The 27,829-nt window shown below is 37.1% G+C and overlaps 1 protein-coding gene across 1 annotated transcript in view; it reads right to left on the bottom strand.

Moving 5' to 3' along the window:
- OPRM1 (opioid receptor mu 1) overlaps window positions 1-8,739 on the bottom strand; it is a 68,266-nt gene extending 59,527 nt beyond the window's left edge. Inside the window, exon 1 of the mRNA XM_019967619.2 lies at window positions 8,289-8,739. Within this exon, the coding sequence (XP_019823178.1) occupies window positions 8,289-8,581 (293 nt within the window). The 5' untranslated portion in view covers window positions 8,582-8,739. The remainder of the gene's footprint in view (window positions 1-8,288) is intronic.
- Between the last annotated feature and the right edge of the window lie 19,090 nt (window positions 8,740-27,829).

The raw sequence follows: 27,829 nt of genomic DNA, 5'->3' as shown, positions 1-27,829 counted from the left end.
GGGGGTGGGAAACTACCATGAAAAATGAGAATTGATTATATTTTTAATATAAAATTTTAATTTATATACTTTTTAATATAAAATATAATTTTAATTTTTTAACTCTTTAAAATTTGACTTTCTCTAGGTAAATTATAAGACTAACAATCTATTTCCTATTCAAAGTTTGTGGGCTCGTGTGTAGATATATATGCATCTTATTTGAATTTATTATTTGCTGATATCAATCCATTGGTACAGATCCATTTTCTTTCTTTTTTTTTTTTTTCTAATTTTATTTTATTTTTAAACTTTACATAATTGTATTAGTTTTGCCAAATATCAAAATGAATCCGCCACAGGTATACATGTGTTCCCCATCCCGAACCCTCCTCCCTCCTCCCTCCCCATACCATCCCTCTGGGCCGTCCCAGTGCACCAGCCCCAAGCATCCAGCATCGTGCATCGAACCTGGACTGGCAACTCGTTTCCTACATGATATTTTACATGTTTCATTGTCATTCTCCCAAATCTTCCCACCCTCTCCCTCTCCCACAGAGTCCATAAGACTGTTCTATACATCAGTGTCTCTTTTGCTGTCTTGTACACCGGGTTATTGTTACCATCTTTCTAAATTCCATATATATGCATTAGTATACTGTATTTATGTTTTTCCTTCTGGCTTACTTCACTCTGTATAATAGGCTCCAGTTTCATCCACCTCATTAGAACTGATTCAAATGTATTCTTTTGAATGGCTGAGTAATACTCCATTGTGTATATGTACCACAGCTTTCTTATCCATTCATCTGCTGATGGACATCTAGGTTGCTTCCATGTCTTGGCTATTATAAACAGTGCTGCGATGAACATTGGGGTACACGTGTCTCTTTCCCTTCTGGTTTCCTCAGTGTGTATGCCCAGCAGTGGGATTGCTGGGTCATAAGGCAGTTCTATTTCCAGTTTTTTAAGGAATCTCCACACTGTTCTCCATAGTGGCTGTACTAGTTTGCATTCCCACCAACAGTGTAAGAGGGTTCCCTTTTCTCCACACCCTCTCCAGCATTTATTATTTGTAGACTTTTGGCAGATCCATTTTCATAGCTCAAGTCATAAAGGCTAAATATGCATGAACAAGGCAATGAATTGAGGGAATTGTCTGAATTAAGCTTTACATTTGAATAATCTGAGGAATATTGGCTGTGCTGAAAACTTTGGATTACAGAGTATTTTAAATATATGCAGTCCTGTTATTTAAGTCTGAAATGTTGAACTTTTTGGCTAACGCAGAGAGATCTACGACTATAGATCAAGTTTTCAAGGATTAGCATCAGTTATTTTGATAAACTTATGAGAAAATGCACAGATTTTTCACAATAGTAGCATTTATTATGGACTACACTTCAGGGAAATTGGTGGTAAGAATACTTTGAGGAGGCTTCAAAGTGGAATGGATTTAAGTTGGGACTTGAAGAAGAAGAAGAATTTTGATAGAAGAAAGAAGTATTGAGGTCACAAGGCAAAATAGAAAAAGTAAAGAAAAGGTATAAAAGAAATTAATATATAGCATTTTTGAAAACAGTGAGTGGATCAGCTTGGTTTAATTTATTCAACATTAAATTATACTAATACTTGTTAGTACATCTTAATGATTACTATTTGAACCACTTCAGGACACCTACTTATATCTAACCGATAAACTAATACCTGATTGAATTGAAAAAGCAAAGTGCACTTGAAAATATCCTTGCCTGGACAGAAACTGATGTCCAGAATAGAGTGATCTCTTTCTCATTTCATATACTCCATTGCATGTTTCATCCTGTGTAAAAGCCCTACCTACCCTCCTCATTGGCTTACAAAGATTTGCTTGGTTAGACTTGGTAGAATCTTTCTGATAAGTTTTACAATGCAACATCCAGAAGGTGATTAATTCCTGAAGGCAATATTAAAACAACTTCTGAACAAATTAAAGAGAAAATGAAAAAGAGAGAAAGAGAGAGATCAGAACTTAAGCTGAATCTGAGACGTCTGGGTCCAGATCAGAATCTTCTGTGTGATCTTTGAGACTCAACCACAGGCAATCACAAAGGCTCTACCTGGCACCTTCACGAGGGGAAGCATCCTTCCCACCGCTACTTAGTACACAGTCTCCAGGGAGTTGTGGGCAAGGACGTGTGCCTCTCCCCCACCTTTACCAACCATGCTCCTGGGTGTATATGTATCCTTAGCCCAACAACCTCCATTTGGACACCTTCAGGAAAGGCTTTAAGACACTTTGCTGAATGGATAGTATTCAGCATAATTCTTGAGTTCAGGGAGCCCTTGGTGCTTTTGGTGAGACTCTTCCCAGGGGTCTCTCTGAAGACCTTTGTATCAGGGGTCCTCTAAGAAATTCTTCTTACTCTGACTCTGTGCTTTCCCACTTTTACCCCATCCTTTCTTGTTAGTCCTGGCCCCTCAGTCCATAAAACGGGAGTATCCTATGGTTTGGGGCTCCTTGTGCGGTGACATGATGGCCTCTTTTCCCCTTCTCCACATCTGTGCTCATACATGTGACCTTGTGCCTTTCTGTGGGGAGAATGGAACACTGAGGATGGCACCTTTCCTATTTAACCTTTTGCTTATTCCCTCCCAGGAAGTGAAGAAAGGCTTGACTTTCAGGGTCGTTGATTGTCTTAATTGACCACTACAACATCTGGCAGCTCAGCATTTTCTCTCTCTGACAGAATCTGTTTGAGCTCATTTAGAATCCAAGGAAGTGAGATGGAATGTAAAATCATTTAATGTTGTAGATGACTAGCTTTTTTATCTCCAGATAGTAAAGGTGGAAAAACTATGGAGAAACAGTCCTTGAAGTTACCATAGAAAATGTTGGTACTACAAGTTACCAACTAGACTAGATGTTAGCCTAAGTGACCCATTTTACATAAGGGGACTATTATGCACTGAAGAGTTTGAAGTTGAACCATTATTGGCTCTTTTCTTCTATGCTACTCTTCCACTCTGAATTTATTTCTTGGTTCAAGGACTCTTAGACTGAGGTACTGGTGGGGGAGGAAATAGGTGGCCTGAAGCAAGAACAGATGGGTAACGAAAGGAGTTGCTGTGACAAGCTCATTAAATGATGTTTCTTGTATATGATGCTTCTTGTGTCTGTTGTCTCAGTTCACTTTCAAGGACCCTGACATTTGCTTGAGCTTACCTGTTATGAGTAGTCTTACAGTTATTACACAACAAGGGATCAGTGCAGAAAGAGATGGTAGTTTGCCTCTTCAGAGAGCCTTCACTTTCTTTACATATCAGAGATCCTACTGCTACCAACACCCTGACCTCAAGAAGTATACCGCATACTATCCATGGCTGTTGCCTACTCCCTCTCCATTAAGCAAAATGTACTAAAACCTTTCCTGAATCCCAAGGCAGAAAAAAGGTGAAAGAAAAGCTTGGTTTATAAACGGTCATGGTAGTTCTGACTGGGGCTATGTAGAATTTTTCTTAAGAATTTCTAATTGTTAACAACAACCTACACTCAATGAGTCTGTAAAGCTCTATTTATTAATCAGAAATTACATAGTAGCCAGTTATAAAATAACAGAAATGATGAGCTTTGCAGTGCCTGAGACAACAGCTTGGGTGAAGGTAAACCATTTTGGAAAGGGATTTCAGGGAACCAAGGTGGGAGGAAGGCTGAGCACTGAAGAACTGATGCTTTCAAACTGTGGTGCTGGAGACTCTTGAGAGCCCCTTGGACTACAAGGAGATCAAAGCAGTCAATCCTAAAGGAAATCAACTCTGAATATTCATTGAAATGATTGATGCTGGAGCTCCAATACTTTGGTCACCTGATGAGGAGAGCCAACTCATTGGAAAAGACCCTGATGCTGGGAAAGATTGAGGGCAGGAGAGGAAGAGGGTGACAGAAGATGGTTGGATGGCATCATCTATTCAATGGACATGACTTTGAATAAACTCCAGGAGATAGTGAAAGACAGGAAAGCCTGGCATGATGCAGTCCATGGGATTGCAAAAAAATTAGACATGACTTAGGCTTCCCTGGTGGCTCAGACGGTAAAGCATCTGCCTGCATGGCGGGAGACCTGGGTTCGATCCCTGGGTCAGGAAGATCCCCTGGAGAAGGAAATGGCAACCCACTCCAGTACTCTTGGCTGGAAAATTCCATGGATGGAGGAGTCTACATGTGGGCTACAAAGAGTCCACGGGGCCGCAAAGAGTCAGACACGACTGAGCAACCTCACTTTCACTTTCACTTTAGCAACTGAACAAAGAACAACAAAGGTGGGAAAGAAGAAAAATGAAACAGAAAAGGAGGGAAAGCCAGTATATGGCTTGAAATGGTCACAATGTGGGCCAGACCTTCCAATGTGCTTTGTAATCTGTACAGAACTGTGCATTATTTTGATTGACTTTTTTCTTTAAAACATTCTTGACAAGAGAGCCCCTTGGACTGCAAGGAGATCCAACCAGTCCATTCTGAAGGAGATCAGCCCTGGGATTTCTTTGGAAGGAATGATGCTGAAGCTGAAACTCCAGTACTTTGCCACCTCATGCGAAGAGTTGACTCATTGGAAAAGACTCTGATGCTGGGAGGGATTGCGGGCAGGAGGAGAAGGGGACGACAGAGGATGAGATGGCTGGATGGCATCACTGACTCGATGGACGTGAGTCTGAGTGACCTCCAGGAGTTGGTGATGGACAGGGAGGCCTGGCGTGCTGCGATTCATGGGGTCTCAAAGAGTCGGACATGACTGAGTGACTGATCTGATCCCATTTTAAATGATGGCCACATTCAGCCTGGATGGGAGAGGAATTTAGGGAAGAAAGGATACATATATATATATGGGCTGAATGCCTTCAATGTTCACCTATCACAACATTATTAATCAGCTATATCCCAATAGAAAATAAAAAGTTTAAATTAAATTAGAAATTTAAAAAACCCCAAAAAGTGGAAAATGTCAGCATTCTTCACACCAGAGAAGACCAAGTGATCCCAGATTCAAAGAACCAGAGATGCACACCAGGAGACCACCTGAGACCAGATTTGAGGAGTATAGGCCCTATACCTGCCCTAATCTTATCAACAATCCGACCTTTGAACTGTTGCTATAAACTCTCATCAAATCCTCCTATGTGGGGCCATATAGTTTCTGAGGCAGAAGCCCACTCTGTCCCCCTTTGCCTGGCAAAACAATAAAACTATGCTTTTCTACTTCAAAAAGAAAAAGTGATTGCCGTATTTTGTAATATTTTATCACCAAACTTCTCCAGACTATTTGTGGTAATTTTCATAATATAGTTATCCCACAAGTAATTTTTTTCTTTAAGACCATAAAGCCTTTCAGATAATGAACAGTTATAACATTCTATCATCTAATATCTGGATTTTAAAACTTTAGATATATGACAGTATCTCTTTTTCTCCCTCATGTTTCTTAGAACAACACTGTAAGAATGATACTTAAGTTGTATTCTTTATTTATTTATTTTTTTTTTATATTTTAAATTTCCATGAGCTATTTTTCTCCTAACACTTATTTTTTATTGTACCCTTATGCATACTACATATCATTTTTTAATCTCAAAGATATTAATAATAGCTTTTTTTTTTTGTATTCTTTAATAATGTTGCTGGTGAAGGTATGATGATGATAAAGTGAAGACACAGGATAGAAAATAACTAACAAGGCATCCATAGTATCTTTGTTGTTATTTTGCTCCCATTGTCATTGGAGGCCCATGGTCTAGTCAATGTGTTAAGACATTCTAATAAATGTTATGTTGATCTGGTTAGAAAACCCTAACTACTTAATAATTCTAAAGTATTTGTTGAATTTTGAATAGTAGCAGGAAGTAAGCATTTTATCTCAGTACTTTAATAGATACAGCATTATATTCATCTTTTTCACAGAGGCAATAATATCTGTGAACTGATCACTTTGTAGTGAAATAACCATAGCATGGAGATAGTCTAGTTAAATATTCTCAGCTAAATAGATATAGTTCCTTCACTCCCCAGAGGCTTTTCTCATTACTTCATTGGTCACTGAACTATTTTTCTGTTTATAGTCATATTCCCAGAGGATTACCTGACCTTGGAATTAAACACCTGACTTGCACAGGTGGGTGTTTGAGGTGACTTTTCAAACAGTACTGTATTCTGGTTGGAACTTTAAGCACAGAAAATAAGCATAATATCATGTTCTCAGTAAGAGACAAGGTCACCATCCTTTTCCAAGTCATCAAAAGTTCAGAGGTAATACCTTTAAAACAAAATCACCCAACTAGTAATATCTTTAGCACTAGAATAAAGCTAATCTGTTTATTCCATAGCCAGTTGTTGCTCTATTGGCTTTCTGCTTTATAGAAAAGCATAAACCAGAGAGGAGAAAAATGAGGAAGGAAAATACCAAGAGAAGCAATAAAAGCTAAATGATTATGCTTTAGATGACAGAATTTCAAGATGGTTTTATAATTTCTTTTCATCCTTCATTCTTCAGAATTACAGACATAAATTTGGATTAATTTATTATTTCCACATTATTATCTAACCTACTCTGTCAATGTTGTAGTTGAATTAACTCAAATCATGAGCCACTCTAATAAACAGAAAATTACTTTGGCTAAGAGCAATTCCATGGTATTGAACTAGTGAACTTATCTGTCCTTGGAGAAATAATTTATATTTTCTGTGCCACATTTTACCTACCTAGCCTAGAAAATCTCTAGGTTTCCTTCTGGCCCTATAAGCTTATGAGTCCATGAATTTTCTGAGGAGAAAGGATAAATTTTCCCTTCATGGGCAGGGATTCAGTTGTTATTTTTATTATCATAAATGCAAAAGAAGACAGTTTTCATATTTGAGAGGAAGCTTTGTATTGAATTACATAAAGTAAATGTTTTAAAAATAAATTCTTCCATTGATTCCCTTCTTGCATTTTTCCTTCTGTTGTTAGCTTTCTTTGCAATAGATGGTGCTCTTTACTCAGAGAAACTACTTATGATTCTTCATCAAAAGATCAAGAAAATTAGTTTTACTCTTTAACAATCATTAATTAAAGAAATCAGACATAAAAAGCAGAAAAAATCAATTACAAATAACTTGTACCACCTTGATAAAGAAAGCATAATGAAGAAAATGATTGTTAAATGATTTAAGAGCTCCAGTGAAACCTGTAATACTTGCTGAATAGATGAAGCCAATATTGCAGCTAAACATGGAAGTACCACAGAACCCCTAGTAGGAAGAAAATCCCAAATCAGGAGCCATTTTAAAGTGTTAAAATGATTATATACTTCTCAAAAGTTAAAATATAGTATTCCATATTAACATGTAGTATTTGAATAGGCACATCAACACTAACACAATCTACATCAATCTCAGCTAATATTGAACTTGTATGCTTTTTGCCAAATAAACCTGGAACATCTGGATAAATAGAAATTGGGCCACAAACTCTTCTGAAATAATTTCATTGGATGAAGACACTTTTAAATTTCTCTAGGGCAACCATTACAACCCCCTATGTAATAGTTTATCATCCAGAATTATGCTGCTTTTGGTCACTTCTAACTTGTTTCAACTTTTGGGGGCATTGAAAAACAGTCCTGCAGTTCTGAACCACCTGACCTATTCCTGATTCAGTTTGTGACTCCCCTAGCAGATCTGTAGCTGCCAACTGCAAACTGGTCTAGGCAACACAGCTGTCATGTTACAGCAAAACAGCACCATTTACTCTGGAAAGACACCAGAAAAACTTCCTCTATGAGTGAGGAAGAGGAGGGTGCAGCAATGGTGCAGCAAATACACTGAAATCAGCAGGAGCAGGAAAGTTGCCAAGGTTCATCTATGAAAAGAACAGAGAAGGAAATCTGCCCCTTCTGCCCCCAATTAAGGATAAAATAACTAGAGTTTCTCTTCTATTTTCCATAAATTATTGTTTCCACAGCTCCTTTGGAAGGGACTATGGGACACTGAGGTTAAGAGCCCAGAGCCCTTTTGGCTCAGTATAAACAAGCTGTAAGATAGAGGCTTTTTTTTTTTTTTTCCTTTTTGCCAGAGCTTTACAGCTTTTATCAAAGCAACTTCTCTGTTTCTGAAATTTTGGATTCTTTCTTTATTAACGGAGGGAAGAATAGAAAAGTAGGCTTTTGTACTCAAGCAGCAACCACTCTACTTTCACCTCTATATTCTCCCCTGTTTTACCTCCTTTTTTCTCATCCTTCCCCCCAACACCCTTTATGCCTCTATTAGCCACCGAAATCCGGAGCCCTGTGGCCTTCCTTACCTGACAATCACATACATGACCAGGAAGTTTCCGAAGAGCCCCACCACGCACACGATGGAGTAGAGGGCCATGATGATGATGGCCGTGATCATGGAAGGGCTGCCGGCCGAAGGGCACAGTCTGTCGCTCCCTCCCAGCTCGGTGCGGTTCGGACCGCATGGGTCGGACAGGTTGCCTTCTAAGTGGGAGAAGTTGACCCAGGAGCTGGGACTAGGTGCTGGGGAGCAACTTGAAGGGTGTGTGAAGGGATCAGTGCAGTTGCTGGCGTTCGTGGGGACGGCGCCGCTGTCCATGGTGCTGACCGCCGGCTGGGACCACGTTGGGAGTAACCGCGAGCACCCTGACTTTTCGGGTTCCACGCGCGAGCCGCTTCGTCTCGCCGCTGCCACAGCTCCTGTTATTTCTTACAGCGACCAACCCCGGCGGAGCCAGAGAGGAGCGTCAGGCAGGAGAGAGCTAAGCATCTGACATTATCCTCTGCTTGTGGCCCCCTCCCACCTTAGAAGTACACAGACAGGGCTCCAGCCCCACACCGCCTTGGGGGAAGGAGGGGAGAGCTGTGCGGGATCCGGAGGCTGGAGCCGAGGGAGGAGAGAGAAGTGGATTTTGCGCAAAGCAATCCAACGACTCGGTTTCCCCACTCGGCACTCCTCTGTGCAAACACCTCTATTGACAGGCAGAACCAGGAAGGGAGTTGGAGGGAAGGGGTTGAGAGTGAGACAAACGGAGAGTTTTTGGCGGATGCAAAGCGTTAAGGAAGGGGGCTGACCTTACATTTTCCAGCACCGTTTTCTTAGTGTACCATGACAGAAAGACGCTGGTCTGACGCCACCCTGACATCCCAGACCCCAGCGCTCTTCTATCCCTGCTGCCTAAACAATCATTTGGTGCAGGGTACACAGAATCCTCTTCTGTAGCCCTCCTTGCCTCAGACTTTTTCTGTTTGCAGAAAAAGTCACCATGTGTCTCATGACTAAAGGAGAATTTCCAACCCTTCAACCCTGCCTGAAACAAGAGTGATTCCTTCTCTGAAAAGAGATGAGAGACAAACTTTTAGAGAGGATATCTATTCCCTTTACTTCATATTCCCTTACTTCTCCTGGAGCAGAAGCTTTATTTGCGTCTAATGTCTAGCTTGCTGACAAAGAGGCACAGGGAGTTGTGGCGTCCAGAAAAGTCAAAGAAAGACAAGGGTGACATTCCATATATAAATCTCATAGGTTTGGAGTTATTGGTTTTATCTCCAGCCTTCATACATGTGCTTCTCAGTAGAAGACTGTGAAAACCAAGTGTCTACATTATTTCATTGTATTCTAGTGTAGACATTCCAGGAAAAACTACATAGACATCTGGAACTGGAATGGCTCATACAAGGTTGAGGATTATTGATATGCTTTAAAATTTGATAATTCACTTTTAAATCCACAGATGCTTCTACTTTATTAATAAATTTTGTTTTGCTTGTCTTTGTTTTTTGGTAATGTTAACACAAATTCTGAAATAATTCTCATTTCTATTCATGGGTATATTTGTCTGCATATGTATCTTTTAACTACTAACACTATCATTAAAGATCCCCAGTTGGTTGTAGAAAGCTATATCCTTGTTAAACAGGGATCAGGGTGAGGTAGGGAGCTTGGAAAGAACATTTAATTCCAATATTATTTTTATCACTTGCCTGGAAAACATAACACTGGTGAACTCCACTAATCATAGATAATTTTGCCAATTTCAGTATTTTTATCTTTTTTTATGTTGAAGGATATAGTGTCAGCAATAAAATGTTATAGAGATCTCATACAGAATAATAAAAATGTTTCACCACATATTCTCCTATGAACTAATATATTAATTCACCCATATTCAGCTGAAATCTGCCATTATTCAGTCTCTTGAGGACACATAGAACCAGTCTAAACTTATTTATGTGAAAGACAAATTAGCACAGTATAATAAGTCCTTGCCTTAAACCCAGATCATTTTGTGAACCTTAGATTTGTAACTTAAACTTTTTAGCTGTAGGAATTTGGATACGTTACTTTACCTGACTGACTGACAGCATTCTCATCAGTGGAAAAAAATGTATAATACCTTTATATAACTTTTACCAGGATTAAATGAAAAATACATAATGCAATTGAGTGATTTAATAAATAAATCATTGTGATTATACTTCATATATTTGAAAATAACTGAGTAGTCTCTTCTGCAAATTAAACTTTAGCTTCCTTAGACTGGGTCTTATAAGATGCAGCTTTGAGTTCTTTCAGGAAATTGGCCCCTTTTCTAGTCACATTATAGTTTGTAGATCTGCTCTTAAAACAGTGTTCTAAGGATAACCTCACCAATAAACACTGAACAATATTATCAACTTCCTTTTTCTACTATCACAGGTTTTGGAGCTCCATTCGCTTTTTATTTTTGAAGTTACATTACTCTTATATCTCCTTCTAGGTCTAGTATAGGCAAAATTTCTTAAACATAATCCAAGTTAGTTCAACAAATATTTAATGATCTACTTTGGACCAGGTGTTGGAATTGAAAAAGATAGATATGATTATTTTTGACCACAGAAGCTTACCTCTTATTCTTGGTAAATCATATTTTTCCTGTTGTATAAATTAATATGTTTTAGAAAGATCAAAGTACAACACTGTAAATTGTTTTATTTTAAAATTACATTTAATTCGAGCTAGTTCATAATTCAAATCCAGCAAGATCTTTTAAAGTGATGAGTCTATGATCTTTTTTATGCATGCTTCCTATTTTGTATACCTTATTTACTCTCCCAGCTTTATATAGATTCCTTAAGACAAACTCAATCCTGCATAGTAGAATGTCTCCCTTTTGCTTTGTCTGTGTGCAGAAGACATACATATATACATATATATATGTACACACACATGTTTTTTGTATATGAGGAATATTTATCATTTTGTTGATATTTCTCCTTAGCCTACATTTTCTATTTAAAGAAAGAAAAATTTATCATATCAGTCAAGATTTACCATTGCTATAAAATTCATATCATACATTTTTTTCATAAAAATATTTGCTTCAAAGCAACATATCAGTAATAGCTAGGTTAGATCATAGGCAAATATTAAATGTTTCCCCTATTCCTAGAATTTCAAATATATATTAGTTTTAGTTATTTATTGACTTCCCTGATAGCTCCATTGGTAAAGAATCTGCCTGCAATGCAGCAGACTCTTGTTCTATTCCTGGGTCTGGAAGATCCCCTAGAGAAGGGATATGTTACCTACTCCAGTAGTCTAAGGCTTCTCTTGTAGCTCATCTGGTAAAGAATCCATTTGCAATGCGGGAGAACTGGGTTCAATCCCTGCGTTGGGAAGATGGCTTGGAGAAGGGAAAGGATACCCCCTCTCCAGTATTCTGGCCTGGAGAATTCCATGGGTTGTATAATCCATGGGATCACAAAGAGTTGGACATGACTGAGTGACTTTCACTTTAGTTATTAATATAATTACCATCATCCCACACTTATTTGAGTATCTTGATCCTGATTTTTTTTGGAGCATGGTTGTTAATGAAACATATGATTAAGAACTATTAATGAGAAATACAGGTGTAAATACTACACATGAAGCTATTACAGTGGTTTGAAGTTCAAGTGAAAAAGGACATTCTAGGTTACATTAGAAGAACATTTTATGTATTTGCTTACAGATTTTTTTGTTATTTGGTATTGAAACTAATGATATTCTAAAAGCATTTTATTATAATAGTATTCTTGATCTCTGTATTGATGCATAAACATCCAGAGAAATGGAACAGATATCCTTACTTGCATGGCAAAAATAAAACAAATAAAAATTTCACAGCTACCTTAACTTGATAACCTGAGAGAGACCTCTGAGATAGGGACATCTGGGATAAATCAGAAAACAGCTCAAAATCTAGGGTCTGCTATTTACTTTCTTAGTCAAGGAAGTGACTTTGTTACTTACTTAGAAACTTAGTAAAGTTACTCATGCTTCCTGATACTGGATTTCCTCCTCTGGTAAATTTTATATATATATATATATATATACATATATATATATATACACACACACACACACACATATAAGTTGCTCAGTTGTGTCCGACTCTTCGCGACCCCATGGACTGTAGTCTGTCAGTCTCTTCTCTGCACGAAATTCTCCAGGCAAGAATACTGTAGTGGATAACCACTCCCTTCTCCAAGGGACCTTCCTGACCCAGGGATTGAACTCAGGTCTCCTGCACTGCAGGCAGATTCTTTACAGTCTGAGCCAGCAGGGAATCATATATATATATATTTATATAAGAATCAACTTCAAAGGGTTTTTTGCAGAACTGCTTGTATATGAATTTGTCCTTTGCCTTTTGGCTTTTTAGACTTTGTTATATGTGGCTTGGAGATTAGCAAGAAGAGTTACTGAAATTATTATGTAATATTTAATATCATAGAGTTAACCATAAAAAATCTGATTTTTTTAAGAGACTGAAGATGAGTGTCTGTGAGTCCAACTCATTGGACTCTTTCAATTCATCCAAGCATCTAGTTTAAGTGATTCATAAGCCTAAATATCTTTCTTAAAATATGAAGGAATTTCAATTCTATTTGAATCTTGAGATCATGGCCACTAAGAGAAAAGACTCCAGCAATAATTTTTTTTTCTCATGCAGTTATTAACTATTGAGGCTTTTATTTCTAAGGTATTTTTAAAATTTTATCTGGTAACCTGATTTCCACCTGAGAGACTCCCCACCAGACTCAGTTTTCTCTGCTTACAATGGAGTACCTCTCACAGTGACAGCACAGTCCACATGTAGTTGGCTTTCACACATGCATGATTATCTGTTAGGTATGATTAACTGCAGAATAGAATTTAATGTTCTGTTACAAAAGTTGAGTTCAAATCTACAGACTTGAGAATGAATTTCTGTATAAATTCTTTCAGTTCAGTTCTAAAACATTAAACTATGTATTATCAGCAATTTAAAATTTTAAAGTGAAGTATACAAAATCATGTGCTTTCTACAGAAATTTAACTACTTTCTACCCACCACCACTTTCTCTTCCTCCCTGACTTAGAGACAATCATTTAAAAAATGTTTTCTCCATAAATTTTTAAAAATTTTCTTTTCCTTACATTTTAAAAATTATGAACAGTTATATATATAAAGCTGTCATGTATGGATGTGAGTTGGACTGTGAAGAAAGCTGGGTGCTGAAGAATTCATGCTTTTGAACTGTGGTATTAGAGAAGACTCTTGAGTCCCTTGGACTGCAAGGAGATCCAACCAGTCCATCCTAAAGGAGATCAGTCCTGGGTGTTCATTGGAAGGACTGATGTTGAAGCAGAAACTCCAATACTTTGGCCACCTCATGCAAAAAGTTGACTTATTGGAAAAGACCCTGATGCTGGGAGGGATTGGGGATGACAGAGGATGAGATGGCTGGATGGCATCACCGACTTGATGGACATGAATTTGAGTAAACTCCGGGAGTTGGTGATGGACAGGGAGGCCTGGCGTGCTGTGATTCATAGGGTCACAAAGAGTCGGACATGACTGAGCGACTGAACTGACTGACTGAACATTTGAGTCCATTAAGTCCATTGAGTTTTAAGACTTATGCTATCACAAATAGTGATGCAATAAATATTCCTGAGGTTTTCACATTTTTTGCCAGTGTGTCTTAGATAGATTCCTAGAGTTATTGCTGGATCAAAAGGTAAATGTATGGTATTTTGCTAGATATTATTAAACTTCTCTCCTTGGGAATTTTACATTTTTTAGCTCTAATAGAAATATATAAGGGTGCCTGATTCTTCATTGATTTAACAACAGAACATGGTTTTAACTTGTGTGATTTTTGTCAGTATAGTAGAGGAGAAGCAGTATCCCAGTGTAGTTTGAATTTTTATATCTCTTCTCAATGAGATTGAACATCTTTCCTTACAGTTGGAACATTTGCCTTTAGTTTTCTTTGGGTTCTCTGTTCAGTTTCTATTCACGAAAAAAATGGGACCATTAGTCTTTTTCCTTGTTTGTTTTAGGAGCTCTTTACATATTAAGAATATTAACACGTTAATTAATATTTTACCTTGTTCGTCATTTGTCTTTTTTATTTGCTCATGGTATCTTTTGCTATGCAAAAAGTATCTTTTATCTTCCATATTCAAGTTTATTCATATTTTCCTAGATTACTTCTGGACTTTGACAAGCAGGTAGTCAAATTTTCTGATTCCCAGAGCACAGAGGAATTTAACCATATTTATTCTAGTATAATGTGTTTTATTTATATAATATACTTCTTAAATTTATTCTCATTTATAGTATAAGGAAAGGATATAATTTTAATCTTTTTTTCCATATGGCTATCCAGTTACTATAATTCCACTTACTAAAAAGTTTATTTTTCTTCTCAGACTTGAGATGTCACCTTTATTGTTTTCTATATTTTACATGTGTATATATACATAATTGGATTTTTTCCTGAATGTTTTATTCTATTCCATTTGTCTGTCTTTTTATGCAACACTGTTATGGAAATTCACAGTGTATTTTAATAAATGATAAAACTAGTCAGTCCCCCATTTTTTCCCAGTATCTATGTTTGTTTGTCTTTTCAAATGAACTTTACAGCTTAACTTGTCAAGTTCTAGAAAAGAAAAACATGATGGTTTTTATTGGTGGTATTGTATTAAGTTTTTAAATTACCTCAGGGAAAACTGATCTACTTATGATGTTGATTTTTCCTATTTAATTACAGGTTATATCTTTTCATTTGTTTGCATTTACTTTTGCAACATTTAAGGGTGTTTTATAGATTTCCTCAGAGAAAGGAATAGGCTAGATATTATTGTTATTATTATTTTGGGTGCTATAAATGTGATCTTTTTTCATTAAATCTTCTATTTGATTATATTTATATATACAATGATATTGCTATTTATATGTTAAGTTTTTCACCTGCTACTTTGTTAAACTCCCTTCTTGTTCATGGCAATTTTGGGGGGCGGGGTAATTTCAACTCATTTTTGCATGTGGTTACATATTTTAAATTATAGTAATAGGAAAATTACTTCAATTCAAAATTCAAAACTCCGGAAAACTTTTCAGAAATGCACAGTACATAAAGGACCTTTATGCTCAATGAGCCTAGCAGTAATACATCCAAGGTCATACCTTACAGTGAAGTCTTTGCTTAGCTGAGCTATTTTCTAAATTCAGCGTAAGCAGGTTGTAAATCACTTTACCTTGAATAACCATTAAATTTCCTTTAAAGTATTATGCACATAGTTTTGTATATAGGATCCCACATGTAGCATATATCAAATCTTATTTTCTGTAAGTACATATTTTTATATGGCTCTCAATTAATCTTTCAATTTTCATGACATTCACTAGCCTGCCCAGCATTTTGTTAGTTGTAATAAACTCCTTAAATATTAAATTATGTTTTGCCTTTTCTCATAATCTTTAAATGGCTTCTCATCTTACTTAGAGCAAAATCAAAGTTCTTTCAAGGGCCTACAAAGCCCTAAAGGATCTGTGTCCCAATCATCTCCCTCCACCACCTCTGTAACCCCATATTCTACCACTTTCTCTCATTTTCTCCATCTTGCCTCATGGACATTTCACTTGAAATATTTCTTCTATTAATAAATGGCTCGTCCCTTCACCTCCTTAAGGTATCTGATCAATTAGATCAGAGTGATCAATAACCCCGTTCTTGACCGCTCTTTTCAAGCAGCCTCCATCCTGTTGATGCGTCATTGGCCCCATTTTTACCCCTCCCTGCTTCTATTACTCTTGACTCTCCAGCTCTCTCTCTCAGTGGGTGAGGTCACCTACACTGTTCTTTGAGTCCAGGTGCTGTAATATGACTCTCTTTAGCCAGTAGAATGAATTAGAAGTGACAATGTGCCAGTTTTGAGTCTAGGTCTCAGGAAGCCTTGGCTGTCTGCACTTGTTCCTCACATGCCTTCCAACACCTTGAGAACCTGCTAGGACTGGTCTGCGTAGCTTGAGAAACACATGGGTTAGAGCTGAGTTGGCTCAATCATCTCAGCTGAGGTCAACCTTGATCATCCTGCAGCCAGCCAACCCCAGCAGAGGTCGGCATAGTTGACACATGTGCAACTAACACCTATTGTTGAATGTGGCAATATTATGGTAATAGTTAACTAACCAACCAGAGAAGGCGATGGCACCCCACTTCAGTACTCTCGCCTGGAAAATCCCATGGAGGAAGGAGCCTGGTGGGGTGCAGTCCATGAGGTCGCGAAGAGTGGGACATGACTGGGCGACTTCACTTTCACTTTTCACTTTCATGCATTGGAGAAGGAAATGGCAACCCACTCCAGTGTTCTTGCCTGGAGAATCCCAAGGACGGGGAAGCCTGGTGGGTTGCCATCTATGGGGTCGCACAGAGTCGGACACGACTGAAGCGACTTAGCAGCAGCAGCAGTTAACTAACAGACACAGCATTGCAACTTCATTTTTACTACACAGCATTGAGCTTTATTTAGCACTTCTCACCGTCCACACTAATATATGTATTTTACTTGGGCAGGTAGTGTTTTTGACTTTGTTGTTGTTCAGTCACTAAGTCACGTCTGACCCTTTGCAATCCCATGGACTGTAGCACGCCAGGCTTCCCTGTCCTTCACTATTTAATATTAATTTCCAGAAGGCATAAATGAATTTTTCTGGCATAAAGTAAGTTCTCCATAAACATTTGTTATATGGATAAATTCACAAAACTTATTTTCACGTTTTACCAACATGCATTGATTGTTTTAGGCACTTGAATGGCATTGCTAATAGAATTTTTCAAACTAGTTATTTTCTCTCACATACTTGTACTGGGGATTTAAATTAAATGTACATAGCTGTCTCTCAGTTCTCCCTAGAATTTCATACACTATTCTTTGAAAGTATTCTGACTGCAACTGGTTGTTACTCATTACATAACTTTCTTCATTATTCTTATTTTCTCTGGACTTTTGACTGCCTTTAAATAGCAGGAATCAAAACGTTCAGGAGTCCAAGGATAATGCCCACTTGAAAACTCTCCTCCCCTCTTTTGAAGGTCTAAATGATTGAAGATATTGAGCAATAAATATTACTAAACAAATTTACTCAGATTTCAGGTATTTCTGGAAAATATTTCAAAGAGCCTATTTTTATTTTTAAACATTGCTGAGGATGAGTAAGTTTAAGGGGAAAAAAATTAGTTGATTGAAATGAAATTAAAAACATAGACCCACTTTGACTAAAAATCTGATTTTGAATGTATTAATAAGTTTCCAGCTTGGCTCATAGGTGCTAGAATGTGCCATTATTTGCCACTTTAACTGTTTGGAAGTACGATATCCAAGAAGGGCTCTGAAAACAGATGTCATCATATATACCATCCTGCCAACAGTGGAAATTCTGTAAATTTTATTTCAGTCTTAATCTACCCAGAAACTGAGAGCAAGGAAAGCAATGTAGCCTGTGGTACCCAAACCAAGGGTCCTCAACCTCCAGGATTTAATACCTGATGATCTGAGGTGGAGTTGATGTAATAATGCTAGTAATAGAAATAAAATGCATGCCAAAAAGTTTTGGGACTGCTGAACTATACCAAAGGTTGGTTATCTATCTACTGCTTCCGTTTGAGTAGTATAATTTGGTAATTTATAAGTTATGGAAAATTCTTATCATGACAGCAATTAGAAGACAAATGTTTATTTCTGTTGACTTTTATTTGCTTGAGATTATTTCAGAGGTTTGTCAAATATTCAAGCTCATCTTTAAAAACTTAACTTCTTATATTTTTATTATTTATCCCATATTAAACAATTTACTGAAGCAATAATCATAAATAGTCAGTTCCATTGGTATTTTTGAGTAGCTCCCATCCCATAGGTGCTAAAGACAGAATTTTCCTCTCATTTACCTGTGTTCTTGAGATGAAGACTCCATGGCCTAATGAAAAGAATTGAAGGAGATATTTAAGTTTTTCCATTTTGAAGAGCAAGTTCAATAAGTTAAATTGTTTTGTCAGTAGTTGAAGTATTGCATAAATTATTTGGAAGTTTGTCTTATCTTGATTCTCAAAGTATCACTATTTTTCTTTCTTGATGAACTTTTAAAAATATTTGAAATTAAATCCTATTTCTACGTGAATATTGTTTTGACATAATTTTAATAGCACCATCTGTAATAGTAGCCCATCTGTGGAAAAAATAAATAAATGGGCTTATTTTGTTCTCCATTCCAATGGTTGTCAACGATTTTTCTTAAAAAGAAAAACTGTTCTAAAATAGTCTACACGTGATTGAAATGGAAACTAAAACAATTGTAAAAGTTATTGTGGTCACAATGATTTTTACTTTTTCTTGTAGCATGCAGATAATTGAAACATGGATACTATTTTAATTCAAATTGCTTTGCCTTAATTTTTGTGTGTGTGACCACGTGTGAATGCACACACACACACACAGGTCGTTATGAGGTAATTTGTAATTATATTGGAAACAACACTTTGTGAAACTTTTCATCTGTTGAAGTTTCTCTCTCTTCTCTTTTGCCTTAATTTCGTTTTTCTAAATATTTAATTCCCATAGCTAGGAGATTTGGATTTCCCTCCATTTATCAAACTTCCAAATATAGTGTAAAATTTAACCACAACCACAATAATTGTAAGAACTCTGAAATAATTTCTATAAAGTGATAACTTTGGCATAGATCTCATTTATTTTCCCTAGCCACTCCAGGAAAACATGGACATGCACACATGCATGCCAGCATCATTTTATCCTCATGTTGTTGATTACTTTTTTGTGTTTGCAGTCCTCACTCTTCCATTATAGGAACAAGGCAGAATGCATAATAGTCAAAAGATGAGTGTTAAGTAGCCCTTCCTCCTGCCTTTCCAGCAAATTCAATGGAAAAGCTTTTCACAACAAAACAGACCAGCTTTACCTCCATAAGACCACGCTTTTTCAGTAATGCGCCTTGTTCTGCTGCTGTTCTGCCACAATATGAAAGAATACGAGAGTTCTGTGCTCCAACTTTCCGGGAAAGGTTTTGATGGAAGGTAAGCGCTAGTCCTTCTAGAATGACATTTATTGCAGGTAACAATCCCAAGGACAAAGGGTTATGATTATATAAAAGAAAGGAGTCCTTTTCTATCATCTTAGAGCAACCAGTTCTGCCGCATCTACTCATCTGAATTCTCTTATTTGTAGGAGAAATGGGCAATTAGTGTGGGCAAAGTTATTACTGTGCAATGAATGGAGAAGCGTGCTGACCCAGCTGCTTCCTCTTGTTGGCGTTCTCTTCTCCCAGTGAGTTTTTAGAATGCAGCCTTGGTGCAGACTTAACAATACCATGAAAGATTACCCTTCTCCACGCTCTGTGGAGTGCTCTCCAAATGAACCTGGAAGCTTTCCCAGCTTTGGTGCTGCTGGATTTAGCCACTGTTTTTCTTTTTACATACAGAAAGGTAAACAAAGACTTATTGGAGGATGGCATAGGGAAAGCTTGAACAAAGAGCAAATAAGTAAAGAAATGATGGACCAAAGATGGTTTTGTCAGAATTTTGAAATAAAAATTCTGGTTATCTGAGTTCAGATAAAAGATTAAAAGTAGTTTAGGGTGATTTGGTTGTGTAGCATCTTTGCTCACTAGTTACTAAGAACACTTGGAACAAAAGGGCTAGTGTGTTATTTGCTCAATTGTGTTTGATTCCTTATGATCCCATCGGTCTCCTTTGTTCGTGTCCATGGAATTCTCTAGGCAAGAATACTGGAGTGGGTTGCCATTCCCTTCTCCAAGGGATCTTCCCAATCCAGGGGTTGAACCCAGAAATCCTGCACTGCAAGCAGCTTCTTTACTGTCTGAGCTACAAGGGAAGCCCAATGAAAGTGTAACCTTACCAAATAGAGAAGAACTAGTCTTGTTAAGATTAGTGTACTAATGCTTGCTGCTTACTGAGGTATATGGTCCAAACACTGTTTAAACTCATTTAATTCTCATAACAATCCTGTGAGAAAACTGAGATAGAGCAGGAGAAATAACTTGCCCAAATTCACAGGTTAATATGGAGTGGAACAAGGTGTTGGACTCAGGCCGTCTGATTCCTATCCTACGTTCCTAACCACATCCTTCTACTGCTGATCATTATGCTGTATCTTTGGAAACATTGGCTTTGGCCTTGGAAAAGCTGGACTTAAACCCTAGCTCTGATACTTACTGGTTGTATGTGCTTGGAAGATGTTTAACTTCCATAAAATATAATTTATTCATCTGTAAATTTAAATTATAAGGTCAAATTCACTGTGTTCAGTAAGAATGAATATAATATGCCTGACATTGCTGGATAAAAACTGATAAATTAAAAAACAGTCTCTTCCCTTAAACTGTACATCTTTTTATATTAAATAGACTTGTCTCTAAATTTCTCTTGGAACTCAGGGCTTTGTTCATTTCATATCTATGCTTATTTACCTACTCTTCACCTATCCATAACTCATCCATTTGTGGGGAAAGACCTAAAGCATTCTCATATTTGCTGGAAATATTCTGTGAGTTTGGCTCTATTTAGCAGTAGAATTGCAGGAACAGCAAATCTGGAAGTTACATTGAAGGACAAATGCTCTGTTTTTGGTCTGGTAGTACTTAGTTTATACAGTCAGAGAACGAAAGCTTTCCATAGCTACATGTATCATATAAATTGCTTCAATTTTACAAGAATCTGTGTCAAAACTGTTTCTTCTTGTTAGACGGAAAAGATATTTTTGGTTGGATAGTTGTTTTGTAAAACTGTGTTGATACTAGTAAGTTTTTGAAATACATTGGCTTGAACAAATATTGATAGAGTGACTTTCCACATACCTGAACTGCCATGAACCCTACCACCCTTGATAATGGTAGGTAACTTTGATTTCTTTCCCTAAATTATTTGTGTGCTTCAAATTTGTATCAGGTCAAATATTCAGGATCTACTTCAGTAAGAAAAGTGAGAAAGGATATCTATCTATCATCTAGATGTTTATAAACTGCTTCCTTGACACCATACCTTAATTTACCTCCCAGTTCATTGATTTCCTTCAGAAATACTTTTTTCAAGTTATTTCTGACACTTTCTCTTTTTAACCTACTTCATCTCACTGTCATTTCTAGTGTTTCATAAAGAAGTGTTCTTCACAAGATTGCTATTGACAGTTACATCTAATTGACACATGCCTTTCCTCAATCTACTCCCATTATCATCCTTAAAACATTTTCCTCTCTTGGCTTTTATGATATCATTCCATTCTCTTTTCTTCCCCATCTATGACTCTCTTCCTCTGTCTGAAATAGAGATGTTAGAGTCCATTGGTGAATTACCCTTCTTCAGAGAAACAGAACATATTTCTGAATCTATCTCTGTATCTATCATCTATCATATATTTATCAAAAAGTTATTGGAAGTTGTAACAGTCACATCAGACCAGGTGTGGTCATTATAGTGTGCAATCTCTGAACCTTTGTTGAGATCTTTTGTAATTATTTTTTTATTGCAATTTTTAAAATTCTTTACAAATCTAGCAAAATTTTGTAAAATTATCTTTCATTACTAGTGAGATAAAACATTTTTCACATTAAAAAAATAAACAAACAGACAAGGTTATTGGTTCAAGTGATTATGGAGAAATTGAAAAGTCCCATGGTTCACCATCTACAATCTGGAGACCCAAGAAGACCAGTGGTATAGTTTGAAGGCTTGAGAACCAGAGAGTCAGTGGTGTAGATTCCAGTCTGAGCCAGAAGGCCTCAGAAGAGTTAATGGCAGGAGATGCTCCAGCTCAACAGTCAGACAGAGGGAGAAGGCAAATACACCCTTCTTCTTCTTTTTTTGTTCTGTTCAGGCCCTCAGTGGATGGGGAAGGACAATGTACTTAGTCTACCAATTCAAATGCTAATCTCTTCTGGAAACTGCTTCACAATCACACCCAGAAATAATGTTTAACCAGATATCTGAGCATCCCATGATTCAGTCACCATGTTGATCTATAATATGAGCTATCACACTTGAAGATAAATCTTAATTTGCTTGATTACATTAGTAATGCTCAAAATTCTCCAAGCCAGGCTTCAGCAATATGTGAACCGTGAACTTCCTGATGTTCAAGCTGGTTTTAGAAAAGGCAGAGGAACCAGAGATCAAATTGCCAACATCCGCTGGATCATGGAAAAAGCAAGAGAGTTCCAGAAAAACATCTATTTCTGCTTTATTGACTATGCCAAAGCCTTTGACTGTGTGGATCACAATAAACTGTGGAAAATTATGAAAGAGACGGGAATACCAGAACACCTGATCTGCCTCTTGAGAAATTTGTATGCAGGTCAGGAAGCAACAGTTAGAACTGGACATGGAACAACAGACTGGTTCCAAATAGGAAAAGGAGTACGTCAAGGCTGTATATTGTCACCCTGTCTATTTAACTTATATGCAGAGTACATCATGAGAAACGCTGGACTGGAAGAAACACAAGCTGGAATCAAGATTGCTGGGAGAAATATCAATCACCTCAGACATGCAGATGACACCACCCTTATGGCAGAAAGTGAAGAGGAACTCAAAAGCCTCTTGATGAAAGTGAAAAAGGAGAGTGAAAAAGTTGCCTTAAAGCTCAACATTCAGAAAACAAAGATCATGGCATCTGGTCCCACCGCTTCATGGGAAATAGATGGGGAAACAGTGGAAACAGTGTCAGACTTTATTTTTCTGGGCTCCAAAATCAATACAGATGGTGACTGCAGCCATGAAATTAAAAGACACTTACTCCTTGGAAGGAAAGTTATGACCAACCTAGATAGCACAATCAAAAGCAGAGACATTACTTTGCCAACAAAGTTTTGTCTAGTCAAGGCTATGGTTTTTCCTGTGGTCATGTAGGGATGTGAGAGTTGGACTGTGAAGAAGGCTGAGCGCCGAAGAATTGATGCTTTTGAACTGTGGTGTTGGAGAAGACTTTTGAGAGTCCCTTGGACTGCAAGGAGATCCAACCAGTCCATTCTGAAGGAGATCAGCCCTGGGATTTCTTTGGAAGGAGTGATGCTAAAGCTGAAACTCCAGTACTTTGGCCACCTCATGCGAAGAGTTGACTCATTGGAAAGGACTCTGATGCCGGGAGGGATTGGGGGCAGGAGGAGAAGGGGACGACAGAGGATGAGATGGCTGGATGGCATCACAGACTCGATGGACATGAGTCTGAGTGAACTCCAGGAGTTGGTGATGGACAGGGAGGCCTGGCGTGCTGCTATTCATGGGGTCGCAAAGAGTCGGACATGACTGAGTGACTGATCTGATCTGATCTGATTTTCTCCTCAACTAATTTATCCAATCTCATGCCTTTACATATGACCTAATTCTAACAACTACCAAGTTTATATCTTCATTTCAATCTCCTCCCCAGAATTAGTTTTTCAACTGGCTACTTAATGTCTCTATTTTGATAAACCTGGACATTCTAAACATTAGTTAAGTTCAGTTCAGTGAGGAGGTGGTGGTGGTGGATATTGCCCTTTCTCATCCTCAAGATATTGCCCTTTCTCATCCGGATTCTTGCATTAGTTCCCTACTTGGAATCTTTGCTTCTAATTTTGCCTTCCTCCAATCTATTATACATATACAAGTTAGAGTGATCTTTCAAGAATATAAAGATTATTATTTTTTTAAAAATTTTAAAACAATTTTATTGGAGTATAGCTGATCTACAATGCTGTGTTTTTTTCAGGTGTACAGCAAAGTGATTCACTTATACATGTACATATATTCATTGTGTTTCAGATTCTTTTCTCAAATAGGTTATCACAGAATATTGAGTAGAGTTCCTTGTGTTGTACAGTAGGCCCTTGTTGGTTATCAACCTTATATATAATAGTTAAATATAATATATAATAAAATATAATATAATAATATGAGTTATCAACTTATATATAATAGTGTGCATTTGTTAATCCCAAGCTCCTGATTTATCCCTCCCCCCACCACATTTCCCCTTTGGTATCCATGTTTGTTTTCTGTATCTGTAAATTTGCTTCTGTTTTGTAAATAAGTTTATTTGTATCATTTTTACAAATTAGATTTCATCTAGAACCTCAAATTGTCTACAGTTTTCAAAACAATGTTAACTGTTCAATCCACAACAGATGAAATTGCCTTCCTCCAAAGAGAAAGTTTTTTTTTTTTCCTAGACTGTGTAGACCATGCGCACAACATTTACAGACCACCTTGCTCCATATGGAGACTGAGTTGATTAGAACAAGTCCCCCTGGCTCATTCTTATTCCCAGGGTGAGGTCTTTGGAGTTCTAGCTGTAAGACTGGTTACTTATTAAGTCTCCTTCTCCCTGCGTGCTAAAAAAAAAAAAAAAAAAAAGTTGATTCTTTGAAAAGAATAATAAAACTGAAAACCTCTGACAGAAGAATAAGGTCATAATCAAATAATCAATATGAGTACCTTTTTAAAAAAAAAGAGGATAAAAATACACATGTAATAGATATCAAAAATACAATAACGAGGCTTCTCTGGTAGCTCAGTGGTAAAGAATCTACAAAAAAAAAATTAGATTTCACATTTGACTGATATGATATTTGTCTTTGTTTGACTTACTTTACTTATTATGATAATCTCTAGGTCCATCCATTTGCTGCAAATGGCATTATTTTGTTCTTTTTTATGGTTGAGTAATATTTCAAGAAGATAAAGATGATTCTGACATCCCATGGTTTGAACACTTCAGTGACTCTTGCACTTAGGATCCTCTGTGGTGTGGTATCTGTTTATCTTCCAGCCTCATCTGGTTCTGCTCTCTCCCTGCTGTACTTCAGTCACTGTAGCTTTATTTCATATCTCTGAATACACCAGCATTGTCTTTCTTTTCCAAATATCTCAGTACAAACATGTCTCTCTGTCAGCTTTCTTTTGCGCTATTGCTATGATTGGTTCTTTTCCTTTAGTGGGCCACTTTTTATGTTACTGTATTAGATAGGACCTCCCTGTATTATCCGAATTGACTTTTTAAAATTCTCTAGCATAGCCACTTATCAATTTATTCCATAGCAATGAATATAATTTATATTTAAATATCTATTTGTTTGATTACTTGTATTCTCCATGTCATCACTAGATTATATACTTCATTAGTATAGAGATTATTCATTGTTTCATATATTATAAACTCGGGGTCTCAAAGAGTGCCTTGACATGATAGGCACTTGATAACTATTTTCTAAATAAATATATAAGCTAAAAGGAATGGAAAATTGCTTTGAGATATGGATATGAATAAGCATTTCTTATAGCAGAGCAAAATAAAGAATAACTACAGTTGTAGAGTTTGGCACATGGCTTATGAGCTCCCTGGGTTTACATTTATTGAAACCTCTATGAACTTCAGCCCAAGTACAATATGAAGTCCATAAAGCAGCAGTAAAAAAGGAAACACCATGAGTACTGTTCATAGTCTCTGCTTTCCCAAATGATTCCCAGTATGATTCTCAGTATTATTTTAAATGCAGAAAAAGATGTCCACAACAAATGAGAGCTATCCAGTCACTCCTTTGATGTAGTTGATGGGAAGATTAATAAACCATAACACTTGAGAAAATAAAAGTAGATGGTAGACTCAGATGCCTTTAATGGGAGACATCTTCCTTATTCTCTTTATTGTGTGTGAAATAAAACATATTAAGGAAATATCAATCCCTATCATTCTTAGTAATCATTCATATCTTGGACCAATACTTACATACTTGAGCAGAATCATGGTATACTATGTCAAACTTGGATTCTTTTCCTATTTGATATCAGTATTTTGTAAATTTAAAGCCTCAATTCTGGGTTCTACTTCCAGTGGGGATGAATACCAGGGGTTTGAAATAGCCTCTGAAATAACTAAAAAATACACAAAAGTAGTTTTAAAGATACTGGACATCAGGCAATAAAGGACAATGAAATCTGGGAGATTGTAAACAAAATGAGCTTGAGCATTGCCCCAGTGTTTTGCCTGGAGAAAGCTCTAAGGCTGAGAGAGAGAAAACCCAGACAGAATCCAGTGGTCTCTTTTAACTGAGAATAAAGGGTTGTGAGTTCATGGAGGCCAGTGGGGCTTGAGTTGACACAGAAAAGCAGCAGAAAAGAAAGAGAGCTGCCCATAGAGAGAGCTGCAGAACTTCCCAAATCTTCCTTTAGGTATACATTAAGTACATGGGCTTCCCAGCTGGTGCTAGTGGTGAAGAATTCACCTGCCTACGCAGGAGAATGAAGAGAAGTTGGTTCAGTCTCTGGGTCAGGAAGATCCCCTGGAGGAGGGCATGGCAACTTACTCTAGTATTCATGGGGTTGCAAAGAGTCACACAGGACTCTGTCTGACTGAGCAAATAACACTTTCACTTTCACTGAGATGAAAGCCTTGTGAGTACTTTTCTTGATGTCCTATGAATTAAGAGGTTTACCACTCTGGCTGATGTAAATAGAAATGATTCTCAGTCCTAGTTAAAGTATTGCTTTCTCTAATGCTTTAAGGTTATTCTTCCTCTGGTTTCAGGTAGTTCCTTCACATGCATATTCTTAATCACGCTAAGTCACTTCAGTCGTGTCCATCTCTGCAACCCCATGGACTGTACCCTCCAGGCTCCTCTCTCCATGGGATTCTCCAGGCAAGAATACTGGAGTGGGTAGCCATTTCCTTCTCCAGAGAATCTCTCTGACCCAGGGATTGAATGTGGGTCTCCTGCATTTAAGGCAGATTCTTTACCATCTGAGCCACGAGGGAAGCCCCTTCATAGCAGTAGTAGAGAAAATTCATCATGGATTGAATACTGCTCTAGTCCTTCCTGACAAAGTTTAAAAGCAAGAGCCAAAATAATCATATTGTTTTAATGAAACTTTTCTCTGTTCTAGAGTAAAGGCAAAAAGTATTTGTGGAAAGCAAAAATATCCAACAATATTATGAAGTAAAATTCATAATATTGGCATATAGTAAAAAATTACCAGGCATGCCACAGAAGCAGAAAATATGATCAATATTGAGGAAAACTTAAAAATCAACTAAAACAACCCTAAAATGACACACATGGCAAAATTAGTAAATGAGAATGTTGAAACAGTTATTGTGATTGTAATCTATGTGTTCAAGAAGCTGGAGAAAGATTGAGCATATTAAGTAGCGACATGAAGCAAATATATATCTTCATATCAAACTTCTTAAGGTGAAAATTATTATGATTTCCAGATGATAAATACACTGGATGAGATTAACAGTAAATTAGACAGCAGAGAATTACAGATAGAGTAATGAGAATTTTCCAAATGAAATAGATGAAAAGAATGATAAAATGAAAAACACCAGAGAGCTGTGAGAAAACTTCAGCTGAATGCATGTAAAATGGAGTCCCCAGAGGAGAAGGAAGTAAACAAATAGCATAAGGAAGTATTTTTAAAATTACAGAAATAGATTAAAAGTAAAAGGAATATATGCCATGGTAATAGTAATCAAAAT

This window comes from Bos indicus, chromosome 9 (assembly GCF_029378745.1).
Source record: "Bos indicus isolate NIAB-ARS_2022 breed Sahiwal x Tharparkar chromosome 9, NIAB-ARS_B.indTharparkar_mat_pri_1.0, whole genome shotgun sequence".
NCBI lineage: Eukaryota > Metazoa > Chordata > Mammalia > Artiodactyla > Bovidae > Bos > Bos indicus.
The sequence above is the reverse complement of the archived record's forward strand: the minus strand, read 5'-3'. Positions and strand labels throughout refer to the sequence as shown.